General features: G+C 41.8%; 1 protein-coding gene across 1 annotated transcript in view; it reads left to right on the top strand.

Moving 5' to 3' along the window:
• Window positions 1-22067, top strand: part of cenpf (centromere protein F) — a 162133-nt gene that overhangs the window by 75766 nt on the left and 64300 nt on the right. The window contains exons 20-24 of the mRNA XM_084337734.1: window positions 2054-2611; window positions 5222-5353; window positions 9671-11607; window positions 11906-12144; window positions 14500-14735. Of these exons, the coding sequence (XP_084193860.1) occupies window positions 2054-2611; window positions 5222-5353; window positions 9671-11607; window positions 11906-12144; window positions 14500-14735 (3102 nt within the window). The remainder of the gene's footprint in view (window positions 1-2053; window positions 2612-5221; window positions 5354-9670; window positions 11608-11905; window positions 12145-14499; window positions 14736-22067) is intronic.

Here is a 22067-nt window from a genome sequence, read left to right as displayed (position 1 = left end):
TTACATGAACACGCAGAGTGTAAAATGTGTATTGTACATTAATCGCACGTTTGTGTTTGTGACTCACAGCAATAAATCAAGCATTTCTTGTCCACTTTGGATCAAACTTAGCTGATGGGTTTGATATATACTGTACTTTTCGCACTATAAGCCGCACCTGACTATAAGCCGCAGCAGCTAAATTGAATGATGTGTACATATATAAGCCGCACTGGACTATAAGCCGCACGTGTTTTAATGTTTAATTACCATATGTAATTAGCATTGGGACACAATACTGTCGGACAAATAACAAGAATTAACTCATTTACAAGTTGTATTAAGTTTAGCAAAAAAGGGAACAGATAAATAACATTTCAATGCAGTCAAAAAAGCAATATTTTGATTTTTACATTTTCGGGTTTGGTCACGTTGAGTCACATGTAAGCCGCACCGTTATATAAGCCGCAGGGTCTAAAAATGGGGGGAAAAGCCGCGGCTTATAGTCCGAAAAGTACGGTATTTAAAAAAAAAAAACGCTATCATGTGAAATTAGGCTAAATTATATTTTAATATTATGGATACAAATCTACATATTATTGCCACATCAAAGCATGTGTAAAGTTTATTGTGTAATTCATACCAATTATAGAAACTATCATTAGGTTTTGGGCTGTTCTTTGTATTATTCACTTATTGGCTTGTATTGCAATGCAGGCAAATTTTTTCAGAATCACAAAAAAAGGGACTAGAACCAGTAATGCGTTTTCAGTTCATATCAATACATATTTTTTATTTATATTTATTTACATTCAAATGGGAGTTGGGTATTCAAATTCATATATATATATATATATATTAGGGGTGTAATGGTACATGTATTCGTACCGAACCATTTCAGTACAGGACCTTTGGTTCAGTACGCGCTGTGTACCGAACGAATGCAACATTACTTTAACACTTTGATCGCCATGGGTTAAATTCATAATTTACCATCCCTCGCCAGCTCTATTTGTCTATGGAGAAGTTCCCCTTCTTTGCAGGGCTATAACTTTTTAAATTCTATTGCTAAATTGCCATTATTATGGCCCATTCAATGTCCTATATGTATTGTTCAGGGTGTAGCAACGTTAAACTTTTTCATTCACATATTCATACTAAAATATGGTCTAAAGTATAAGTGTTTTTATCGTTTTCTGCAGCTTTCTCCAGAACTTGATTTATAGCTCCAAATGCATTATATTGATGATGAAATACAGTTTGATAGCAATCGGTGCGAGATAAAAAATTTCAACTGGGGGGAGCTCCAGTAGCTCACCACGTACCGCGAGTGCTATTTCAGCGCCGTGGACAACCGCGCTCGCGCGGATCTGGGGCTGAGCGCGTTCGAATCCCGGACGGCAGCCGTGCCTTTCCCAGAGTGTCTTTCCCCCCATCTGAACCCTTTCAGCCTGCTTCTGTCGGTCGAACTTGACCAAGTATGAATGCGACGAAAAAACGATAAACGCTAAAAAGAACCAGCTGACTGGTCAAAGTTAAAAAAAAAAAAAAAAAAAAAATCAACTGGACGTGGTTCTAGAAGTTACTACGTGTCATCTGATGATGACCGGATGGGCGGGGGATCGTTTATAATTCCGTGGGCAGCGTTAGATGATTCATCCAGAGTGGGTCATATGTTCATCATAGCAGTTTATATGGAACACGTTAGAATATAATGCTGAATCTTACCGTGGCTTCCTCGCGCCGCTGGCAGATGAGCGTGGAACAAATTTTTTTCTATTATGGGATGGAGAAATGCCCGATCCATTTCCAGGTTGTATAATAGTATATAAGTCCAAATCATGTTGTTTTTTCGAGTTATTTGCACCGATCGATGTTCACTATGTCAAGACGGAGTCTCTCTAACGATAGCGAGTGCCCGGACCACATATGGATGAGCACTTCCGGTTCAAAGGCTCATTTCCGGTTGGCTAACCCCCCTTCCCAAAATACAACTTGCGCAAAGGGCCAGATGTTGTTCGTTTAGTATTTATTGTAAACTTGATGAATGAATTTGATTCTGTTTTTGGTTCAGAGCCTACAGGACTCTCTGGCAGTAGAGAAGAATGAGCTCCTGGGGCAGATATCTATCTTGAAGGAGGAGGTAACTGCCAGCAAAGATGCTGTAGATAAACTCTCTGCCGTGAAAAATGAACTGGAGTGGACCTGTGACGACATCAAGAAGTCTCTAGAAGTCACAGAGAATAGCCTCGCCTCGACAGCCCAGATCAATTTCAACCTGGAGAAGAACCTGACTGAGAAAGCGCACCTGATCTCCGTTCTGCAGAAGGATGTCCAAGAGTTGACGGAGAGGATGAGCAAAGAGTCTGAGGACCACGTGTCAGAGATGGAGAACTTACGCAGCAAACAGAAGAGCCTGAATGAGCAGCTAGAAGCTGCCAAACAGGAGGTGTCCTCTCGTCGGAAGGAAAAAGATATCTTAAAGACGACGCTGTCTGCTGCCTCTGTCGGCCTGCAAGAGAGAGATGAGAACATCAAGAGCCTGAAGGAGAGGCTGAACAAGGCGGAGGCGGAGCAGGTCAAAGCCTCGGACACCTTGAAAGAGAAGCTGATGGCCATGAACAAGATCAAGGTACCTTTTGATAATGTCTTTCTCCATCAGTCTGTCACATTGACTCCCAGGCACATTTTATAAAGAGAATGCCAGTTTTCTAACAATAACTGTTAAAAAAAACAAGCTAAGCAAGCTGTTGGATTATTTTATTATTATAAAATCAACACAAGGATTTTCCAAGATGGTGATGAGTCTCAACTAAGGGGTGGTCCAGAGGGGGGGCTGTGGGAGGCAAACGAATTTGCAATAAAGAAAGCCATTTGGTGTAATTTCCTGAAACTTATAAAACAATTTCAATAAAATGGCAAACATAAGGCTAAGTTCCAAATAAGTACAGTGTATAAGGTTGCACAATAGTTTAATGTTGAACATGAAAACACATGTATCCACGCACACACACAGTGGACGAGCAATCATATACGACAATGATGCGTTGGTTTCTAAGTTTTCACTGCAATAATTAAACACATGGTGGTGCTGGCCGCGTTGTCATAGTGGTGCTGCGCCCCATACCATTGTTTAGGGAAAGCCCTCCTCGAGACCAGTCGCTTCCTCCTCTGCTCCTCTCCCACTCTTCTATCTGCGCTCTGTGCTTCGTGCCGTTGTCGGACTCTACTCAAACCTACTCGATATGGATCTAATCACTTTCGGTAGTGGATCGCATATTTTTGTCAAGAAAGCAGAATGAGGCTGACCCTCTATGCCCTCTTGGGACATTCCAATCGGGCTACAACATTGTTGGGGCGCGTGGCGTAGTTCATGCATTTCCCCCCTCGAAATTGAAGACCCAGAAGACATCTGGATTATCGCATTCATGCTACTCTGATTTGGAGCGATTGCGGTATGTGGCTGGATATGCTATAAGAAGCTTTTGGATGGCAATCAGATTTGGGCTCTAAGATTGGCCAAGATTGAGGCGTGCCACTTTGAACTGAATAAGACACTTGCTGCGTTCCACGCAGATGACCAGCGACTGCACTCAGTCATTCTGGATGAAGTTGTTAAAATTCACTCTACTCAAAACCGAATTTAATTCGACGGTGCATTTAACTTAGAAAGCATTTTCTCCTTTCTTTTTTTTTTATTGGTCTTTTTCCCCCTCCATTTTTTTCCTCCGATTTTCTCCCATCCCAATGTTAGTCGTATGCCAATTCCCAGTCCCTTCCTGATCGCTGCGCACTTACCCCCCACAGTCAGATCATCTGGGAGAGTGGAGGCTACCACGTGCTTCCTCCGACACACGTCCAGCCAATCACCGCTTCTTTTCACCTGGCAGCGCGGATTCTCATTGAGAGGGCGTAGCGTGTGGGAGGACCACACTATCCCCCTCACGTCCAATCCGCGCTTAGCAGGCGCCCCGACCGAACTGTAGGAGTCGCTGTTTACAACGACCCAGACCCACCCCGCCAGCTTCTCCCACCCTCTGATACAGCCAATTGTATCAGTGCAGACGGCCAGCCAAGCTGGTGACAACCCCGGAGCTGTGAGCTGGATTCGAACAGGCGAATCGAGCTCACAGCTCCGGGGCTGGTGACGAACGCAATCTCCGCTCGGCCACCTAACCGCCTCGCATTTTCTCCTTTCTGAGAGTGCCTCCCAGTCCCAGCCATAACAAATTTCGAAGAGACGACTCACCAAGGACATAAACCAGAGCTGATAAGACTTTACCAGCTGTCGAGAAAGCAGAATGAGGCCCTCCCAATCCTACCCCCCGCCCCCTCTCGCGGGTGCTCAGCGCCTACATGGCAGCTACCAGAGCTTCACTGTGGCTGGGGGGGGCGCCAGGAAGCTGTTGATGTCTCGCCCTCCAAATCCCCCCTACCCGCCTCGCTAGCTGCAACTGTGGCTAGACCCCGCCCCTCTACCGCTAGCTGCAACTGTGGCTAGGGACCAGCCCTCCCAACCCCCTCCCTTCGACTCGTGCAGACACTCGACCTTCGTGGCCTTGCAGCGGACTCATACATCTGCCTCAAGATCTACTGTAGTCCTGCATGTTATCAACAAATGTGCATGCTGTGTGAATTTATGTGTGCCATTATTACTGTCAAATGTAATGATTGTGGAATATTCCGTGTATTAGGGCTGCACGATTTTGGGAAATCGAATTGCGATTTTTCTGACTGATATAGCCATTGCGATTCAATTTGCGATTATAATTAAAAAAAAATGTAAGCAACCCCACAGAGGTTTATTGTAAAATGCGGCTTGCATCTGGCCTACGCGGTGGGTCTTTTCGGGACACTGAGCCTGAAAATCTTTCTTTTTTCCTGGGAATCGATACCGGTACCCAACGGTACCTTTTTTCTGTACTTTACCCTTGCTCTCTGAAGTCTAAACTTCACAACACCCAATCTAAAACCCCTTACCTCCCTCTCCCAAACCGATCTTGTATCTCAATGGGACTTCCTGGTTAAACAATATATATATATATTTTTTTTTTATATAAATAAATGCAATTTTTTTTTTTTTTTTGATAATTGCATCATTCCAAATCGTGATTTCGATTTAAAATCGATTAATCGTGCAGCCCTAATGTGTATGTCACAGAATTTCCCCAAGGGGATTAATAAAGTGTCTGTCTGTCTGTCTGTCTGTCTGTCTGTCTGTCTGTCTGTCCGTGTTGTAAAGGTCCAGCTGGAGATGCTGCAGATGGACCTGGAGGACAATGAGACTGCCATGAGCTCCTTCAACAGCCAGGTGGAGGCCCTCAGAGAAACCGTGGCCTTTCTGGAGAGCCAGCTGGCAGAGGGCCAGGCCCAGGTAGGCAGACGGGGCATTCTTCGATTTTTCACTGATGTTAAATGACAAATATCAGGGGAGGTTTTATATCTAGAAAGTGAAATACAGATAACTGTTTGACTGTTCATCTGTTCCATCACAACCAGTTCAATGAACCTGCACTCGTTCCCATCCCTTAACACTTTGAGTGCCAGCAACGAGATTTCTCGTTAGTTCATGTCAACCGCTGAGTGCCAGCGACGAGAGATCTTGGCTTTTTCTCGTTTTTTTTTATTATCGATTTCCATTCATTTTTCATCAATCTAGCCTCACGTTACCAGTGGGGATCTGTCTGAACTCGAACAGGGAAAATACCGCCCCCTATAGTCTCTCCGGATGGTACTGCACCCCTTTGGATTGGATTGAATGAAAGGCATGGAGAAAAAAAAGTCCTGCTTCCACATTTTACTTGTCAGACAAGTACCGTACTTTTCGGACTATAAGCCGTGGCTTTTTTCCCCAATTTTTCGACCCTGCGGCCTATATAACAGTGCGGCTTATATGTGGACAAAACCCGAAAATCAAAATATTGCTTTTTTTTACTGCATTGAAATGTTATTTATCTGTTCCCTTATTTGCTAAACTTAATACAAATGAGTTAATTCTTGTTATTTGTCCGACAGTATTGTGTCCCAATGGGAGTCATTCTCTGTAGAGGTGGGAGTCATTCTCTGTAGATGTGGGAGTCATTCTCTGTAGAGGTGGGAACTTAAAGCTCAATATAAGAACGGCCATGCACCACCACCCACAGAATCGAGAGAGCAATCAATCTGTCAATCCTTTCCGTGTCTGGGCCGGGTGAGGTTTCCCGTGTTGAGTCAAATTAAGCCGCAGGGTCCACTCCTTACATATGGTAATTAAACATTAAAACACATGCAGCTTATAGTCCAGTGCGGCTTATATATGTACACATTATTCAATTTAGCTGCTGCGGCTTATAGTCAGGTGCGGCTTATAGTGCGAAAAGTATGGTAACCGGAGACAATCCAAGTAATCGCCCACCACCAGAACAGCGGAGAATGTGTGTTTCCAGTACCCAGCGTTGGATCAATAAACGCGATCGATATTTGGAATGGCGATCAGGAATTGGAATAATCTTTTTGGAGAACATCTGATCTGAGGTAAGGAATCTATTTTACCAGTCTTGGGATAATCGGAGCTATTTTCACCTATATATCAGCGTGTGCCATATGTGTGTGCGATCAGGAAATAAGATAATCGATTTTTCAGCCCGCTTCTATAGCGTGCATAAGTACACATATATAGATAATCTAGCGTTGATTTGAAAACGATTCATAAATAGGCCGAAAAATGACGTGTTTTGTGTATTCCAGTAAAGGGCGTTTATCACAGAATCTTTATTTTGTTCTGGAACTTTAAAATAACGAGCGTTTTACAAAATGGTATAAAACGGAAATGAACCGATTAAGAAAAACCGACAATGTTGACTGTAAACAAGTCATTGATAAGCGACGGCCATATTAGACACATAGCCATAATGTAAGATATAGTTTATGCGTTCGCAAATATGAGAGCTCTGTCATTGAAGTGGGTGGTGGCACGCAACGGGGTTCCGGGGCACCGGACCCGTGGCACTCAAAGTGTTAGAGTTATCAAGTGTTTAAAATGATTGTTTACAAGAATGTTTATTTTTTTTATAATTTATTCCCCGTCTGTCTTCGCTCCTTCCTCTATTGGTATACGATTAAATACAGAGGCTGTCCAGCTTACTTATAATGGAAGTCCATAGTGAAGGTGTCAGTTTGCAAGGAATCCGAGGCACTGTGAATTAAAATTAATTTATTGGGAACATGGCTATCCTCCAACATGTTTTGACTCAACAAGTCTTCATCAGGAGTGAGGGCAGGTGTAACATTTAAAACAAATAAATTAATATGACTAGGTCACATGCCATAAAATCACTGCCCCTTTAAAAAAGCACAGATCAAATTAAACAGTGAAAAAACATATAACATCTACATAGAAAATCACACATAATTGTAACAACCTCAGTAAAGTGGAAAAGAGATGAGTCACCATACAATCATTAAATAGAGAACAAGTTAATAATAATTAGTGCCGTCAATCGATTAAAATATTTAACTCGATTAATCGCATGATTTTCCATAGTTAACTCGCGATTAATCGCAAATTCATCACATTTTTCCCCCTTTTTTTCTCTACCATAACACATTGAGTGCCAGCGACGTCATAACTCGTTTTATCAGCCCCCCCATTGAGTGCCGACGACGCGAAATGTCGTTTGTTTGCCGTATTTTTTTTTATTGGCGATTTGAATTCATATTTCATCAATCGAGCCATGGGTTAGTGCTGCAGAGTCTCTGAGCTCAATTGGGAAGATACCGCCCCCTATCGTCTCTCCCTGTGTAACTGCACCCCATCAGCTCAGACTGATACAGGGGGGGTGGCCAGTTTCCTCATTTTATTTTTCTGTCAAGCCAACTGAAGAGACCAAGTGATCGCCGGCCCTCAGAACAGCGACGATTATGTATTTACAGTACCAACACTGTGATCAATAAGCGTGATCGATATTTGGAATGGCGATCAGTAATTGGAATAATCTTTTTGGATAACATCTGATCTCGGGTAAGGAATCTATTTTACCAGTCTTAGGATAATCAGACCTGTTTTCACGGAGATTTCAGCTATGTGTGATGTGGCTGTTTGGCTGTGATCGCTGATGAGGAAATAAGAGAATAGATTTTCCAGCTCACGTCTATGGCGTGCATAAGTACACATATACTATAGATAATCTAGCGTTTATTTGAAAACAATTCATAAATAGGCCGACAAATGACAACGTGTCTAGTGTATTCGAGAATATTCCAATAAATGCAGTTTATGGGGGAATCTTTCAATTTTCCGAAAATGTTCTAGAGAACGATAGCTTTTCGAAATGCTATAAAAAGGATATGAACCGATAAAAAAAAAAAAAAAAAAAAATCCGTTTCGACAATGTTGACTGCAAACAAGTCATTGATAAGCGACAGGCAGATTAGACACATAGCCATAATTTAAAATATAGATTAGGCGTTTTTAACTCTAACATTGAAGTGGATGATGGCATTCAACGGGGTAAAAATGTAAACAAGGTCGGCACTGAAACTGTTAAACAGATCTTTTTCAAGTTCCAAGTTTTAATACTCTTATCAACATGCGAGTCAACAAATTATTGCTTTATGTAGCCATTTAACACAAAAGGATGACCCTCATGCATTGCAAATTTGCATCAAATTCAAAACGGAGTGATGCACAAGATAACTTAAAAAGAAAATAATAATTTAAAACAATGAATAAAGTGTGCATGAAATAATAGGGGAAAGAAAACGTTAGGAACTTGTTACATTCACCCACACAAGGGCTGAGTAATCACACCCCCCCTCTCTCTCTCACACACACACTCTCCCAGCTCTCTTTCTCTCTTGCCCCTTCCTCATCTCTCTTGCCCCCCTCTCTCTATATCTCACTCACACACACACACACACACACACACACACACACACTTCAGAAACAAACATAGTATCAATGAGAGCATCAATAATACACCGGAGTGAAGTCTAGTTAAAAAAGATTTGTTTTTTTACAGTTAATCGTGAGTTAAAAAAAATAGTGCCGTTAATAGAATCGGGCGATAACGCGTTAATACCGCGTTAACTTTGACAGCCTTAATAATAATACATTGGATTTATATAACCCTTTTCACAGTGTTCAAAGATGCTTTACAAGAATGGGATGAAAACAAAATGATGAGAAATATTTTTAAATATGTCCTGTATTTGATCGGGAGCCAATGGAGGTTGTGGAGGACAGGGGTGATGTGGTCAGAGCAGTGGGTGGAGATGAGCATGTGTGCTTTGGACATATTGGAGTTTGTTGAGGGTGTTTGATGAGCAATAAAGGATGCTGTTGCAATAATCGAGCCTGAATTAAATTGAATTCCATCAAATATATACACTAATGGAGGTCAATAGTACTCATAATGGAGCACCTTCATAAAAAGTCAAGGTCAAAGTCGGCACATAATACCGACAACAATAATACACTTACTGAGGGGACGGTATAGTGGTGATATACAAAGCCCTTAGCTGCATCATGTTGTGCAAAAACTAAATGATACAGCATAACGGTATAGAGTAGCAATACAGTGTTCCTATTAAAACACAGTCTAGCAAACTCACAGGGAAGTATAAGTTAATCTCAAGAAAAACATAGCCACATTTGGTCAAAACTGTTATGTCTCTCATTGGGGTGAATGTTGCTGCTATTACTTGATTTCAGATTTCCGTCTTGGAGGTCCGACTCCTAGAGGTCCAGGACCAGAATTCTGTGCTGGAGAGCCAGTATGTCACAGCGAGAGAGGAATTGTCTGAAAGAAGCTGTGAGGTCACCCGCCTGGAGGAGGAGACTGGCAGATTAAATGATCTAATGGAGAACGTTGCCATGTTGGAGTCTAAACTCAATCAGAAGACTGAAGAGAAAGCCCAACTGGAAGCAAGCTTCTCCCACGTCATCAAAGAGAAAGAAGCTGATCTTAACCGGTTAATAAATGAGAAAAAACAAATGGAGACAAATTTGTGCCAGATAATAGAGGCAAAGCAACAAGTGGAAGCAAACTTGAATGAGATGAGTGTGGAAAAAAGGCAGATGATTGAGGATAAGCAACAGCTGGAAGCTAGCCTATGTAAACTCTCCAACCAACTCCAAACCAACTTGAACCAGGTCGCAGAGGAGAAACGACAAGCTGAAGCTAGCCTAAAGCAGATGATTGAAGAGAAACGGGGAGTTGAGGTGACTTTGAGAACATTGGTTGAGGAGAGGACCCAGCTGGAAGCAAGCCTCTGCCACGTCATCACAGAGAAAGAAGCTGATCTTGACCAGTTAATAAATGAGAAAAAACAAATGGAGACAAATTTGTGCCAGATAATAGAGGCTAAGCAACAAGTGGAGGCAAACTTGAATGAGATGAGTGAGGAGAAAAGGCAGATGATTGAGGAGAAGCAACAGCTGGAAGCTAGCCTAATTAAACTCTCCAACCAACTCCAAACCAACTTGAACCAGGTCGCAGAGGAGAAACGACAAGCTGAAGCTAGCCTAAAGCAGATGATCGAAGAGAAACAGGGAGTTGAGGTAACTTTGAGAACATTGGTTGAGGAGAGGACCCAGCTGGAAGCAAGCCTCTGCCACGTCATCACAGAGAAAGAAGCTGATCTTAACCAGTTAATAAATGAGAAAAAACAAATGGAGACAAATTTGTGCCACATAATAGAGGCTAAGCAACAAGTGGAGGCAAACTTGAATGAGATGAGTGAGGAGAAAATGCAGATGATTGAGGAGAAGCAACAGCTGGAAGCTAGCCTATGTAAACTCTCCAACCAACTCCAAACCGACTTGAACCAGGTCGCAGAGGAGAAACGACAAGCTGAAGCTAGCCTAAAGCAGATGATGGAAGAGAAACAGGGAGTTGAGGTAACTTTGAGAACATTGGTTGAGGAGAGGACCCAGCTGGAAGCTAACCTCCATCAGCTAGCTGAAGAGAAGGTCCAGGAGGTTGAAGCCAAGCTAAACAAACTGGAGACTAACTTAAACCAGATACAACTACAAAATACTCAAGAGAAGAACCAATTAGATGCTTCCATCAACCAGATAACCCAAGAGAAGGAACAAGTCCAGGCTAACCTGAACCAGATAACCCAAGAGAAGGAACAAGTACAGGCTAACCTGAACCAGATAACCCAAGAGAAGGAACAAGTCCAGGCTAACCTGAACCAGATAACCCAAGAGAAGGAACAAGTCCAGGCTAACCTGAATCAAACAACTAAAGAAAACATTCAACTGAAAGCAGGCCTGAATCAGTTGGTGAATGAGAACAGTCAACTGGGGACAAACTGGAACCAGATCACAGAAGAGAAGACACATTTAGAAGCTAATTTGCACCAGCTACTTGAGGAAAAGGTTCAGCTGGAATCCAACTGGAGTCTTCTGGCTGAAGAGAAAGCACAACTAGAAGCTACTCTACACCAGGAAATGGAGAAGAAAATCCAACTCCAGGCTACCCTCAAGAGAGATGTCCTGAACTCCGGTGACGAGGTGTCCTCGGTCAGAGGGGAGAACGACCGCCTCCAGAGCTCCCTCCACTCCTTGGCCCAGGAGCATCAGGAGGTGAAGGAGGAGATGGAGAGGAGAGATAAGAGCAATGAGGAGGAGAGCAGAAAGAGGTATGCTACTTGTAATACTTGTTTATTTATTTGCGCTGCCTGTGTCCACATTGTTGTATTGTTTTGAACGAAGTTCTCTCAGAATTCGGATCAGTACATAGCATGGAGAGTACTCAAAATAAAATATTCATACTTGGTCATGGGTCATATTTTTGGTCAGCAAAAAGGGGCATTGATTTGAAAACCAGAATCATATTGTGTAAACAAGTGTTTTTTCTATTATTATTATTATTATATATATATATATTATATATTTTCTTTTACACATCAACTTCCATTCATCCCCCACCACCACCAGAACCAAGGTGTCTGAGGCAGAGCAGGCCGAGCTGCACCAGAAGTTGGCAGATCTCCAGAGAGAGTCTTCTGACTTAAAACAGCAATACGAGTCACTGCTGGACCAGGTCAGCCAGCAACACAGTCTGATAGAGCAGCTCTCACGCACCCAGGGCACACAGGAGGAGGCCAAAGACAGGGCTGTAACACAGGACTCCCCCACCTGCACCCAGGAGGAGGCTAAAGTCATGGAACTTAGTGGTAAGTACTAGTGACGGAGATATTGGTGTGTAAATATAACTTTTGTTGCCTACACAACTACAATTCAGTTAAATCACAGTGTATATTTTTACACTGTAATGGTACATTTAACAATAACAGTTATTGTTTTAGAGTCAGTTAACTATACACTGGTTAGTAGTTTTAGAGTATTAATCCGTTGTGATTAATAGTAGTTTGGCACCTCTTTTGACATGCAAGGTGATATTTGATCATATGCACACAAGTAACTTCCAGATTTATTCTAGGGTGCTTGATACTAGGGGTGGACGGTATGGTCTAAAATGTATATCACGGTATAATTTGAAGCATAGACGGTAACGGTATATATCACGGTATCAGTGTTTCTGTTAGAATAATTTTTTTTGCCTGATAGGCAGGCTATATAAAGAATGACATCCTCAAGGCATGTAGATTTATAATATTTTAACTTAAAACTAGGCTACTTTTGCGTATAAAGTCATTATATTCCAAATAAAATAAGTCCAGAGTCGAGACTCCTGCTCCCATTGCAAACAGCGGGGCTGGATGCTGGATTTTGCTAGAAGCATATGTAGCTGCAGAGCCGCAGAGCCAGGGGCTCTTTCAGATCTGGTCACAGGCCCGCTCAACAGCGCCCCCCCACCCAACGGCTGAATTGCCAATGGCTGAATTGGAGTATTGCACAGTGCAATACTCCAATTCAGCCATTGGCAATTCAGCCGTTGGGTGGGGGGGGCGCTGTTTGACGGGCCTGTGACCAGACCTGAAAGAGCCCCTGGCTCTGCGGCTCTGCAGCTGCATGCTATTCGCAAATCCACTGCTGCAGCCGTCCTCCCGCTGCAGCCGTCATTATCATAACACTACACACATATCGTAATGTTTACAGCAAACTGTAGTTGATCACCAGGTATGTTTTATTATCGTAGAATAATTCATATAAGAAAAACGATAGGGAAATATCTTACCTTTCTCCACTGGTTAAAAATGCCAGGAACTGAAATTGAAACTTGCTGTGCACCGCGGTGATATGTGTTTATTATGAAATGACAATTGCGTGTTGACACGCCCACTGCGCGAAGCCTCCTAAATAACTTTTTCCAGTTTGCACATATCTATTATCTATGACTAATTCTATCTATTTTTAGGGGCAAATGTGATTGAAATAGTCGCGCTGTGGTTACATGACGTCATTGCTATTTTAGAGCTGCTCTACCGGTTACACGGTATAGTCAAAATCCATACCGTAGAGCAAATTTATACCGTATACCGTTTATACGTCCACCCCTACTTGATACTTTTGGTAACTTGTTAGAAATGACACTTTTTCTTTTATGTGCACCTCCTGAATGTTCTGTCTAATATGGCTGATATTGCAATCTACAGTCAAAGTGTTGTCTACCTAAGGCTCTGTCTCTTAACACATTGGGCGCCGGGGGTTGTGCCCATCAAAGTACCCAGTCTGCCACCGTTGAAAGCCTATGGAGATGTTTACCTTCTTTGCAGGGCTATAACTTTTTAAATTTTATTGCTATATTGACATTACTATGGCCCATTCAACATCGATTATCTATCGTTCAGGATGTGGGAACGTTATATTTTTTCATTCATACATTGTTGTGTTAATAGCATCGAGAATATAAGTATGTTTTTAATCTTTTCTGCTGTAATTCCAAAAAACAGTAGTTATAGGCCCTGAAGCATATGATAGAATGGCGTTTCTTTCCTATACACGCTATATTAAAAAATTCAAATGTATATGATCGGTATACATTATGCTTCATCATGTGTGAAAGAAAGGGGGGGGGGTCGTTTATAATTCCTTGATCGTCAGTAACAGCTTTATTTAGTATGGGTTGATATATTGATCAGATGGTTTGCAGTGAAATGAATAAACAATCGCGCTGAAAATAACGTTACGTTATTTCTCATCACTGTTACGATTATTAAGTTTAGAAAGCGATCGAAATGCACTATAGTGTTTGTCTGGATCCACGTAACAAGATATCACTGCTGGAGGGATTTCCTCGACGCACCGATCGGCACTTCCAGTTTTGGCGAGAGTGTAACTCGCCCGACCATCCACCAGGCGGCGGTATTGAGGTGTTGCAATCTCATACAGGGTCCCACTGCAGTCCGGAGGTTGGCTGGATGAATTATGAATGCCATGGCGAAAAAATTTAATATTGATCCCAAAAACGGCGTAAGTCGTTCAACGCATGGCGGGCAAAAACAGCGTAACTCGTTCTTGGCGACCAATGTGTTAAGGCCATGGACTGTATGGACCAGCCACAGTGTGATTATCTGTGTGATGAATAGACCAAATTCGATTCTAATTCTAATCTCTCGCTCTCCAAGCTGACGTGGATCAGAGCCGGGAGACCGTTGGGCGGCTGGAGGAGGAACTCCGAACCCTCCATTCTGAGTTTGACTTCCTGACCTCTGACCTCTCCCTGAGGAAGGAGTTGACCTCTGAGCTGAAGGTCAAAGTTCAACAGTTGGAGGTGAAAGCTCAGGAGGCGGAGGAAGAGGTGCACAGGGCAGTGGAGAAGCTCAGTTCTGTCCAGGTGGAGAAGAGAGGCCTGGAAAACCAGGTGAGGGTTCATTATTATTGCTGTTAAAATCATTAAAGGGAATATATTATGGAAAATGCCATTTGGCAGTCTGAAAGGTTATTCAGGCACTGGGGGGAAATTACATGTGTACTCCTTGCCGTTTGCCCAGGGTTTGAAGTCTTCAGATAAATAAGCCTAAAGAAGCTGTTCAGAATTATTGCTCTTGGTGATGTCACACGCATCAAATTCGTTTTAATTAATCAATTAGCAGGGCTTTTTGGAGCCAGGAACATTGGACCTCATGCACCAACATTCTTGTAAGTTTATCCTTGAATGATGTATGTCACTCATTCTTAAACTGGAAGCTCGTTCTTGTACACCTGAATTTGCATACAGACACACCCCGCCAGCTCCTTATAAGGGCAAAACAGAAGCGAGAGGCTCAACATTTCATCCGTCCTGTGCTTATTAGGGGTGGGACGATACATCGATCCAGATCCATATATCGATCTATTATCAATGATCCAATAGGATCGATGCAACGTAAAAAGATCGATTCATATTGCGATACTTATTTTGAAAATCCCGTGGAGAGTCTTATCCGCTCGGCTCAACAGCACAGCACGCAGTAGCGTCTGAAACGTGGACATTGCAACAGAGCAAGGCTAGTGTGCCTATTCTGCGACCCAAAACAAGTCCCTGCTGTTTTATTCCGCAACGGGTCAAATGCATCTAACATGCTTTGCAATCCTCACCAACTAACCCTGATCAGAGCCATCGACAGAGAGAAGTGGGGACTGTGAAAGGGGGGAGGGGCAGGCATTCACCCTTTCTGTGTTTGTGTCTGTGCGTTTGGAAAGACCAGATGAAGTATAGTATATTTATAGTAAATGTACTGAGGATGGATGTTGATATTTTTAAACATAAAAAATACATGATCATCATGCAACATAAAACAATTGCAGGAATGGTTTGGAAGAGGAAGGGGTTTTAGGTTGTGTGTTGTGAGTTCCAAAAAAGATTACTTAAAGTTTAAAGCTCAATATATCAAAACGTGGCACTTTACAGTGAACAGGAGGTCTATTTGTATTAAAAACAATAGATTATTTTTAATTTAAATGTCTGGAAGAGTGCAAAAATAAAAATGTCATGATATTTCCGTTGCCTTTTTTGAGTTGATCTAAATGTTACTGATTGTGTTAAATGGGCATATAATATCGTCTCATATCGATCGCAGGCACCTGAATCGAATCGTATTGTGGCAGACTTTGTGATATCGGCAAATATCGTATCGTTGTCCAAAGAATCAATATCGTATCGTATCGTGATGTAACTGGTGATTCCCACCCCTAGTGCTTACCCCCATATTCAACAGGTAGTTGAATTGCGAAAATTAGATTAGATCTAAATGTATTGTCATCATACAGCACAAATACAATACAACGAAAATAAGTCTAACCAGAGTACACAGTGTAACAGTAAAGTACAATAGTAACACACAATGCACAGGTGATTAACTCTTTCACGGCCATAAGCTTCCCCCATCCTTCACTGTCAGCCAGCTTTTCATGACCATTTTTGCGATATTTCATGATCTTTGCGGAGCTATTTGTATATTCTATATTATAGCTATGGGGAAAATGGTATGGCTCATTTAACAAACTATTTGCAGTACAGCATGTAAAAAGGCGTTAGTTTCTACACACTGTAGTTTGTAGTTTATTACACGCTGAACATCGCCCATTTCTGAAAGAATCCAGTCTTTTTCCATAGATCGCGAGATAGGACGCTTTGTGCAATAAGCCCGAATCATTCTGGTTGATTCCCTGAACCCCCAAATACTCCCAAATCAAAAGGTATATAACATGTACATATGTACCTTCACAAAATCATCAAGGGGGGGTAGTCTTATCCCGAAAATTTGATGGTTAGAAAAAGCCTTGTTTATGACCGGTACAGTAAGCCACTGTGATCGTTACATAAACATGTTCCACGTTCGGTAAAGTAGTCCTTACCTTAGCCAGAAGGTAATCCAAAAAGAATAATTCCAATGATCCCATCAGCGATTGCGATTACAAGTTTATATGTAATTACACGTGTTTACTGGACACTAGGTTTTGAGGCGAGCGGATCTGCTTGCCATTGCTTTGGAAGAGCTCCTCCCCCACAGAGCCAGTCTCGATGCATTCAATGACAATAATGCTGCCTTCCTATCCGAGTTCAAATGGTAGACGATTTTCGGTAGATGGTAGATATTTTCGCATTTATTCTCAAAATATTTGCCGCTCTCAATTTATTCACTAAATGTTTGCCCATATTCGTAAAATACGCATGCAGCCACTTATAGTTATTCTGAGACGATAATTAATCTGTATCTGGATAACCAAGGCACGGATTTTGTCGTGGCAGGTAGCGTTGTGTCAGGAAAATGTATATCTATACTGGTGTACTTTTTTATCCACGGACCACGAAAAATGGAGCCTCGAATAATTATTATTGGCCATAGACGTAAAAAGTTACGCTAAAAACGGCGACAATGCCACTTATTTCAAATACGTTCTTTGAGATGAAAATTCATACAGTAACTATTTATTTTGTTAGAGTGTGGCGGCCCGTGCTTTGTTTTCAATCTGATGTGTGGCAGGAACGATTACAGTAGATCAAGCATCTGGGTAAGTATACTTGCCCTGATGCCTCAGTGTATATGTGTAAAAAGGTCATGGTGCAAGATGAGATATTTGCCCTCTATATATTTTTATATGAAATGCTTCAGTTTAATTAAATATATATTTTTACGTTAATAATAATAATAATAATAATATTTATATTTATAATTACATTATAATTACATTTATAAATATATAAATGTAAATAGTATTATTATTATTATTAACGTAAAAATATATATTTAATTAAATTAAAATAAAAATGGCTATAGGCTATTTAACCCACCAGAACTAACCCGTGGCTCGTGCCGTGCGCTCCTTCTCTGATGTCATCGCATTGGTGACTCGTGACACTACCTGTTAACACTATCAGTGCCGACCTTGTTTACATTTTTACCCCGTTGAATGCCATCATCCACTTCAATGTTAGCGTTAAAAACGCCTAATCTATGTTTTAAATTATGGCTATGTGTCTAATCTGCCCGTCGCTTATCAATGACTTGTTTGCAGTCAACATTGTTGAAACGGATAGTTTTTTAATCGGTTCATATCCTTTTTATAGCATTTCGAAAAGCTATCGTTCTCTAAAATTTTCGGAAAATTTACAGATTCCCCCATAAACGGCATTTATTGGAATATTCTCGAATACACTAGACACGTTGTCATTTGTCGGCCTATTTATGAATCGTTTTCAAATAAACGCTAGATTATCGATAGTATATATGTACTTATGCACGCTATAGACTAGGGATGTCCCGATCCGATCACGTGATCGGGATCAGGGCTGATCACGTGATTTTCCGAAGATCGGGATCGGCTTTTTTATTTATTTTTTTATTCAACAAACATGACCATGTTCACGTCTTAAACTCATACTGAGGCCTTCGTTTTGGTTTTAAATTGCATATCATCATTCATTTATTTATTGTCACACAGAGCAGAAGAATTTTGCCAAAACAAACCAATAGTATCCAGCTGCAGAACGGCAGACCAGCCACACTCTCGGACCCAAACGCATTTCCTTTGATTTAATTATACATCAAATGATTTATGTCAAGGATTGCAATGCCTCGCTTGAATGAAGTTAACTTTTCACCTGGATAACGTCAACATTCAGGGTGAATGTAATGTGAGAAATTGGGATAAAAAAAAAATATATATATATATATTTTTTTTTATCGGATCGGGAGAGATCGTTATCGGTAGATACTCACAATCACATGATCGGGATCGGATCGGGAGCAAAAAAAATTGATCGGGACATCCCTACTATAGACGCGGGCTGAAAAATCTATTCTCTCGTTTCCTCAAGATCACACACACACACACATACACACATTGGGACACGCTGTTATCTCAGTGAATACAGCTCCGATTACCCCAAGACTGGTAACATAGACTCCTTACCTTAGATCAGATGTTCTCCAAAAAGATTATTCCAATTCCTGATCGCCATTCCAAATATCGATCGCGTTTATTGATTGATTATTGGCTGCTGTAAATATATATTCCAGGCTGCTTTCCGTCTCGCGATCAGATCCCTCTTGATCAGACGGCTCGCCAGCACAATGGAGCCAGTTGGCTCCACCTCTACAGATCACAGTTACACAGGGATAGACGATAGGGGGCGCTTTTTTCCCATCTGAGCTCCTGGAGGGGCTGCTGTACCAACGGGAGACTCGGTTGATGAAATATGAATTCAGATCGCTAATAAAAAAATAAAACGACATTTGTCGTCGTCGGCACTCAATGGGGGGGCTGATAAAACGACAATTGTCGTGGCTGGCACTCAAAGTGTTAACACTTTGACGACCGATGGGCTTAGTCTAATTAGTGGCTAGAGGACCGGGGAATGTAAACATACATGTGGGTTTTCTAACAGCTATATCTATACTTTATAGTGTTGCTATCTGTCCATTCTCATTGTCAATTGAGTGCATAAACCGTCCCTTCAGAATGGCTTAAAGAAAAAAAAAATCCATCGGTAGGTTGTCATTTTATAGCACCGTGAATATAAGCTTTATCGCAGATTTCGTATCATCTATTTTCTGGAAAGCTAGTTATAGAGCTAAAGGCTACTAACGTTATATTCAACGGCATTTCCGTTGTATATATGCTAATGAAATAACACAAACTGCTTATGATCCGGACTATCCCAGAGCATCTATGGATGAAAGGGGGGCGGCGGTGGACGTCGATTAGTATTATTGATTACCAATACAGTGTCCGTGTAAGTAGCCACATTCACGGATCGATTGCTTGCGTTGCACAGCAAGCTCCGATCCGGCTATAAATTAGATGATAAATGTCTTACCGTCAGCCCGTGTGATACCCGGCAGCATTTCCCCGTTATCGATCGGCATCTGGTAGATCGATATGTTCATTGGTTGATGATAAATCTAGGGCTGTCTTAAATACTTCGAAGCTTCGTTCGATGGCACAAGCTTCGAACATTAAAAAAAAATCGAAGTTTAAAAAAATATATATATATATATATAAATCTAAAAAAAATCTAACCGTGACTAACCTTACTGTCATGCACTTTTCCTAATAAACTAACCTACACTGTAACACGCAACACTTTGATAAACATTGTTACTCAGCTGATAGAGTTGTACCCTTCTTGCTGTCTTGTCGTACAGAACTTGTAAGTCGCTTTGGATAAAAGCGTCAGCTAAATGTAAATGTGTGTGTGTGTGTGTGTGTGTGTGTGTGTGCGCGCGCATGGGGCCATTGGGTGGGGCCGGGGGACAAATACACTGGAGGAAAGTAACCCAGCTCAGCACTGCCCAAATTATATCATCACTATTGCCTGTTTGAAGGATATCATCCTCAAATACATATACACCTACATGCCTTGTAGAATTCCACACATAAGAAAGAAAGATACTGGGATGAATAAACAAAATGGGAAATAAAATTTAGATAAGGTGCTACTGAGATATTTTGGTGAGTTCTTTGTTTTTTTGTGGAAGTTGCCCTTCTTAAAAATGCATGAACATTCACTGATAATTGGTCTGTAGTGGAGTCTACAAGGTCTACATTGCCGGACCATGTAGAATCCGGACCTTGTAGACTGACATAATTCTGTGCATAGTTTAGTCTACACAGGCCATATTTCAAATAATCAAAATCTTACTTCATTCATCTTAAACATTCTTGATTTGGGGGATTGGTAGTTCCCATGAAATCTGAAGTTGTTCAAACGACAACAGCGATCCACCTTGAATTAAATCACACAGCCGAGTGAAACCTTGTTGGCTCAGTCACGAAAGGGGCTACTTAATTAATTAATCCAACCCACTTTATTTATAGAGCACATTTAAAAACAACAAAGTTTATGAAAGTGCTGTACAAGTCCCACAACATAAGATAAAAAAAAAATTAAATTCAAATGAAAATCGAAGCTCGGCCCCGAAGCTTCGATTGCCAAAAAAAGCTTCGAAGGTCAGCCCTAGATAAATCCCCTTATTCCATGGTGAAATCTCCGCTTCGAAACGTGATACACGGTGCATGCTGTTGGTTTGTGATCAGAGTAATATGATACTCCGTTGGAGGGTAAAAAAAAAATATTCCATTCGCCCACAATGATACTGCAGTGGAGCGATGGCGCCCCTAAGAGGATCTGGCCGGTATTGCATGTTGCCGATTCCACAGAGGCGGGTAGATCTGCAGAGTCGATCGGGGATCTTGATCCGGTTATTAATATGGAATAAAACGATAACAACTTGCCACGGCTATATACGTGCCTCTGGTCCACAACGCATGGCACCGAAACACGTATATATACATTGCTGGTCCTTAAAGTGTTAAGAGGCTGAGGGTGTGTTCACATCTGAAAGTCCAGGGATAGTCCGGACTTTCTGGTGGACCAAATGTGAAAATGTTACATTGTTTGATTTGGTCTGCGTTCACACTACCCTGTTTGGTGCGGATCTAATTTGTAAACAAAGGACATGCTGTCGCCAAGTCGTTCATCTATTGGACTAGCACTCACAAACATAACAGTTGCCGACAGCGTCTCTTGTGATAAAGCAGAGAGATACTGTCATTACGAGCGTGGCGCAAGTCGACTAGAGAGTAGAGATATAGAGAGAGAGAGAGAGCGAGAGGACGAGAGGACGAGAGAGACTGTCCGCGCTCGGCGCCAGTCTAGAGAGACAGAGAGAGGAAGAGAGAGAGAGAGAGGCAGGCAGAGAGAGAGAGAGAGAGAGAGAGAGAGAGAGAGAGACCTTTCCTTCCTGCGTAAGCTGTCAACTACTAGACAGCTGCATAGAAGCAGCTCGAGATGCGTTGTTGTTACAGAGCTGGTCCACGCTGCTATTATGAAATTACCCAAAAAGTATGTAAGCTTTTTTTTTTTATCTGAGAGAATGTCCTCGAATGTCCTCCTCACGCAGGAGAAAGTTGGGGGGTGCACGCGGCGCGAGTCTATAGAGAGAGGAAGAGTGAGACTGCGTCTAGAGAGGAGAGAGAGGGAGGAAGAGAGAGACTGTCGGCGTGCGGCGCCAGTCTAGAGAGGAGTAGGCTACTTTGCTTCCTGGATTAGGTACTATAGTTCGATTGAAACGAACCGAGTCCCAACTTTTCAAGAGGACCATGGTTCGGTTGTTTGGTCCTCATTATAGTTCGGTTTGCGTTCACACCTGTACAAACCAAACAGACTATCGATCTAGGGACCATGGTCCACTTAAAGGGACCATGG

Source organism: Notolepis coatsorum, assembly GCF_963971535.1.
Source record: "Notolepis coatsorum genome assembly, chromosome: 20".
Taxonomy (NCBI): Eukaryota; Metazoa; Chordata; class Actinopteri; order Aulopiformes; family Paralepididae; genus Notolepis; species Notolepis coatsorum.
The sequence above is the reverse complement of the archived record's forward strand: the minus strand, read 5'-3'. Positions and strand labels throughout refer to the sequence as shown.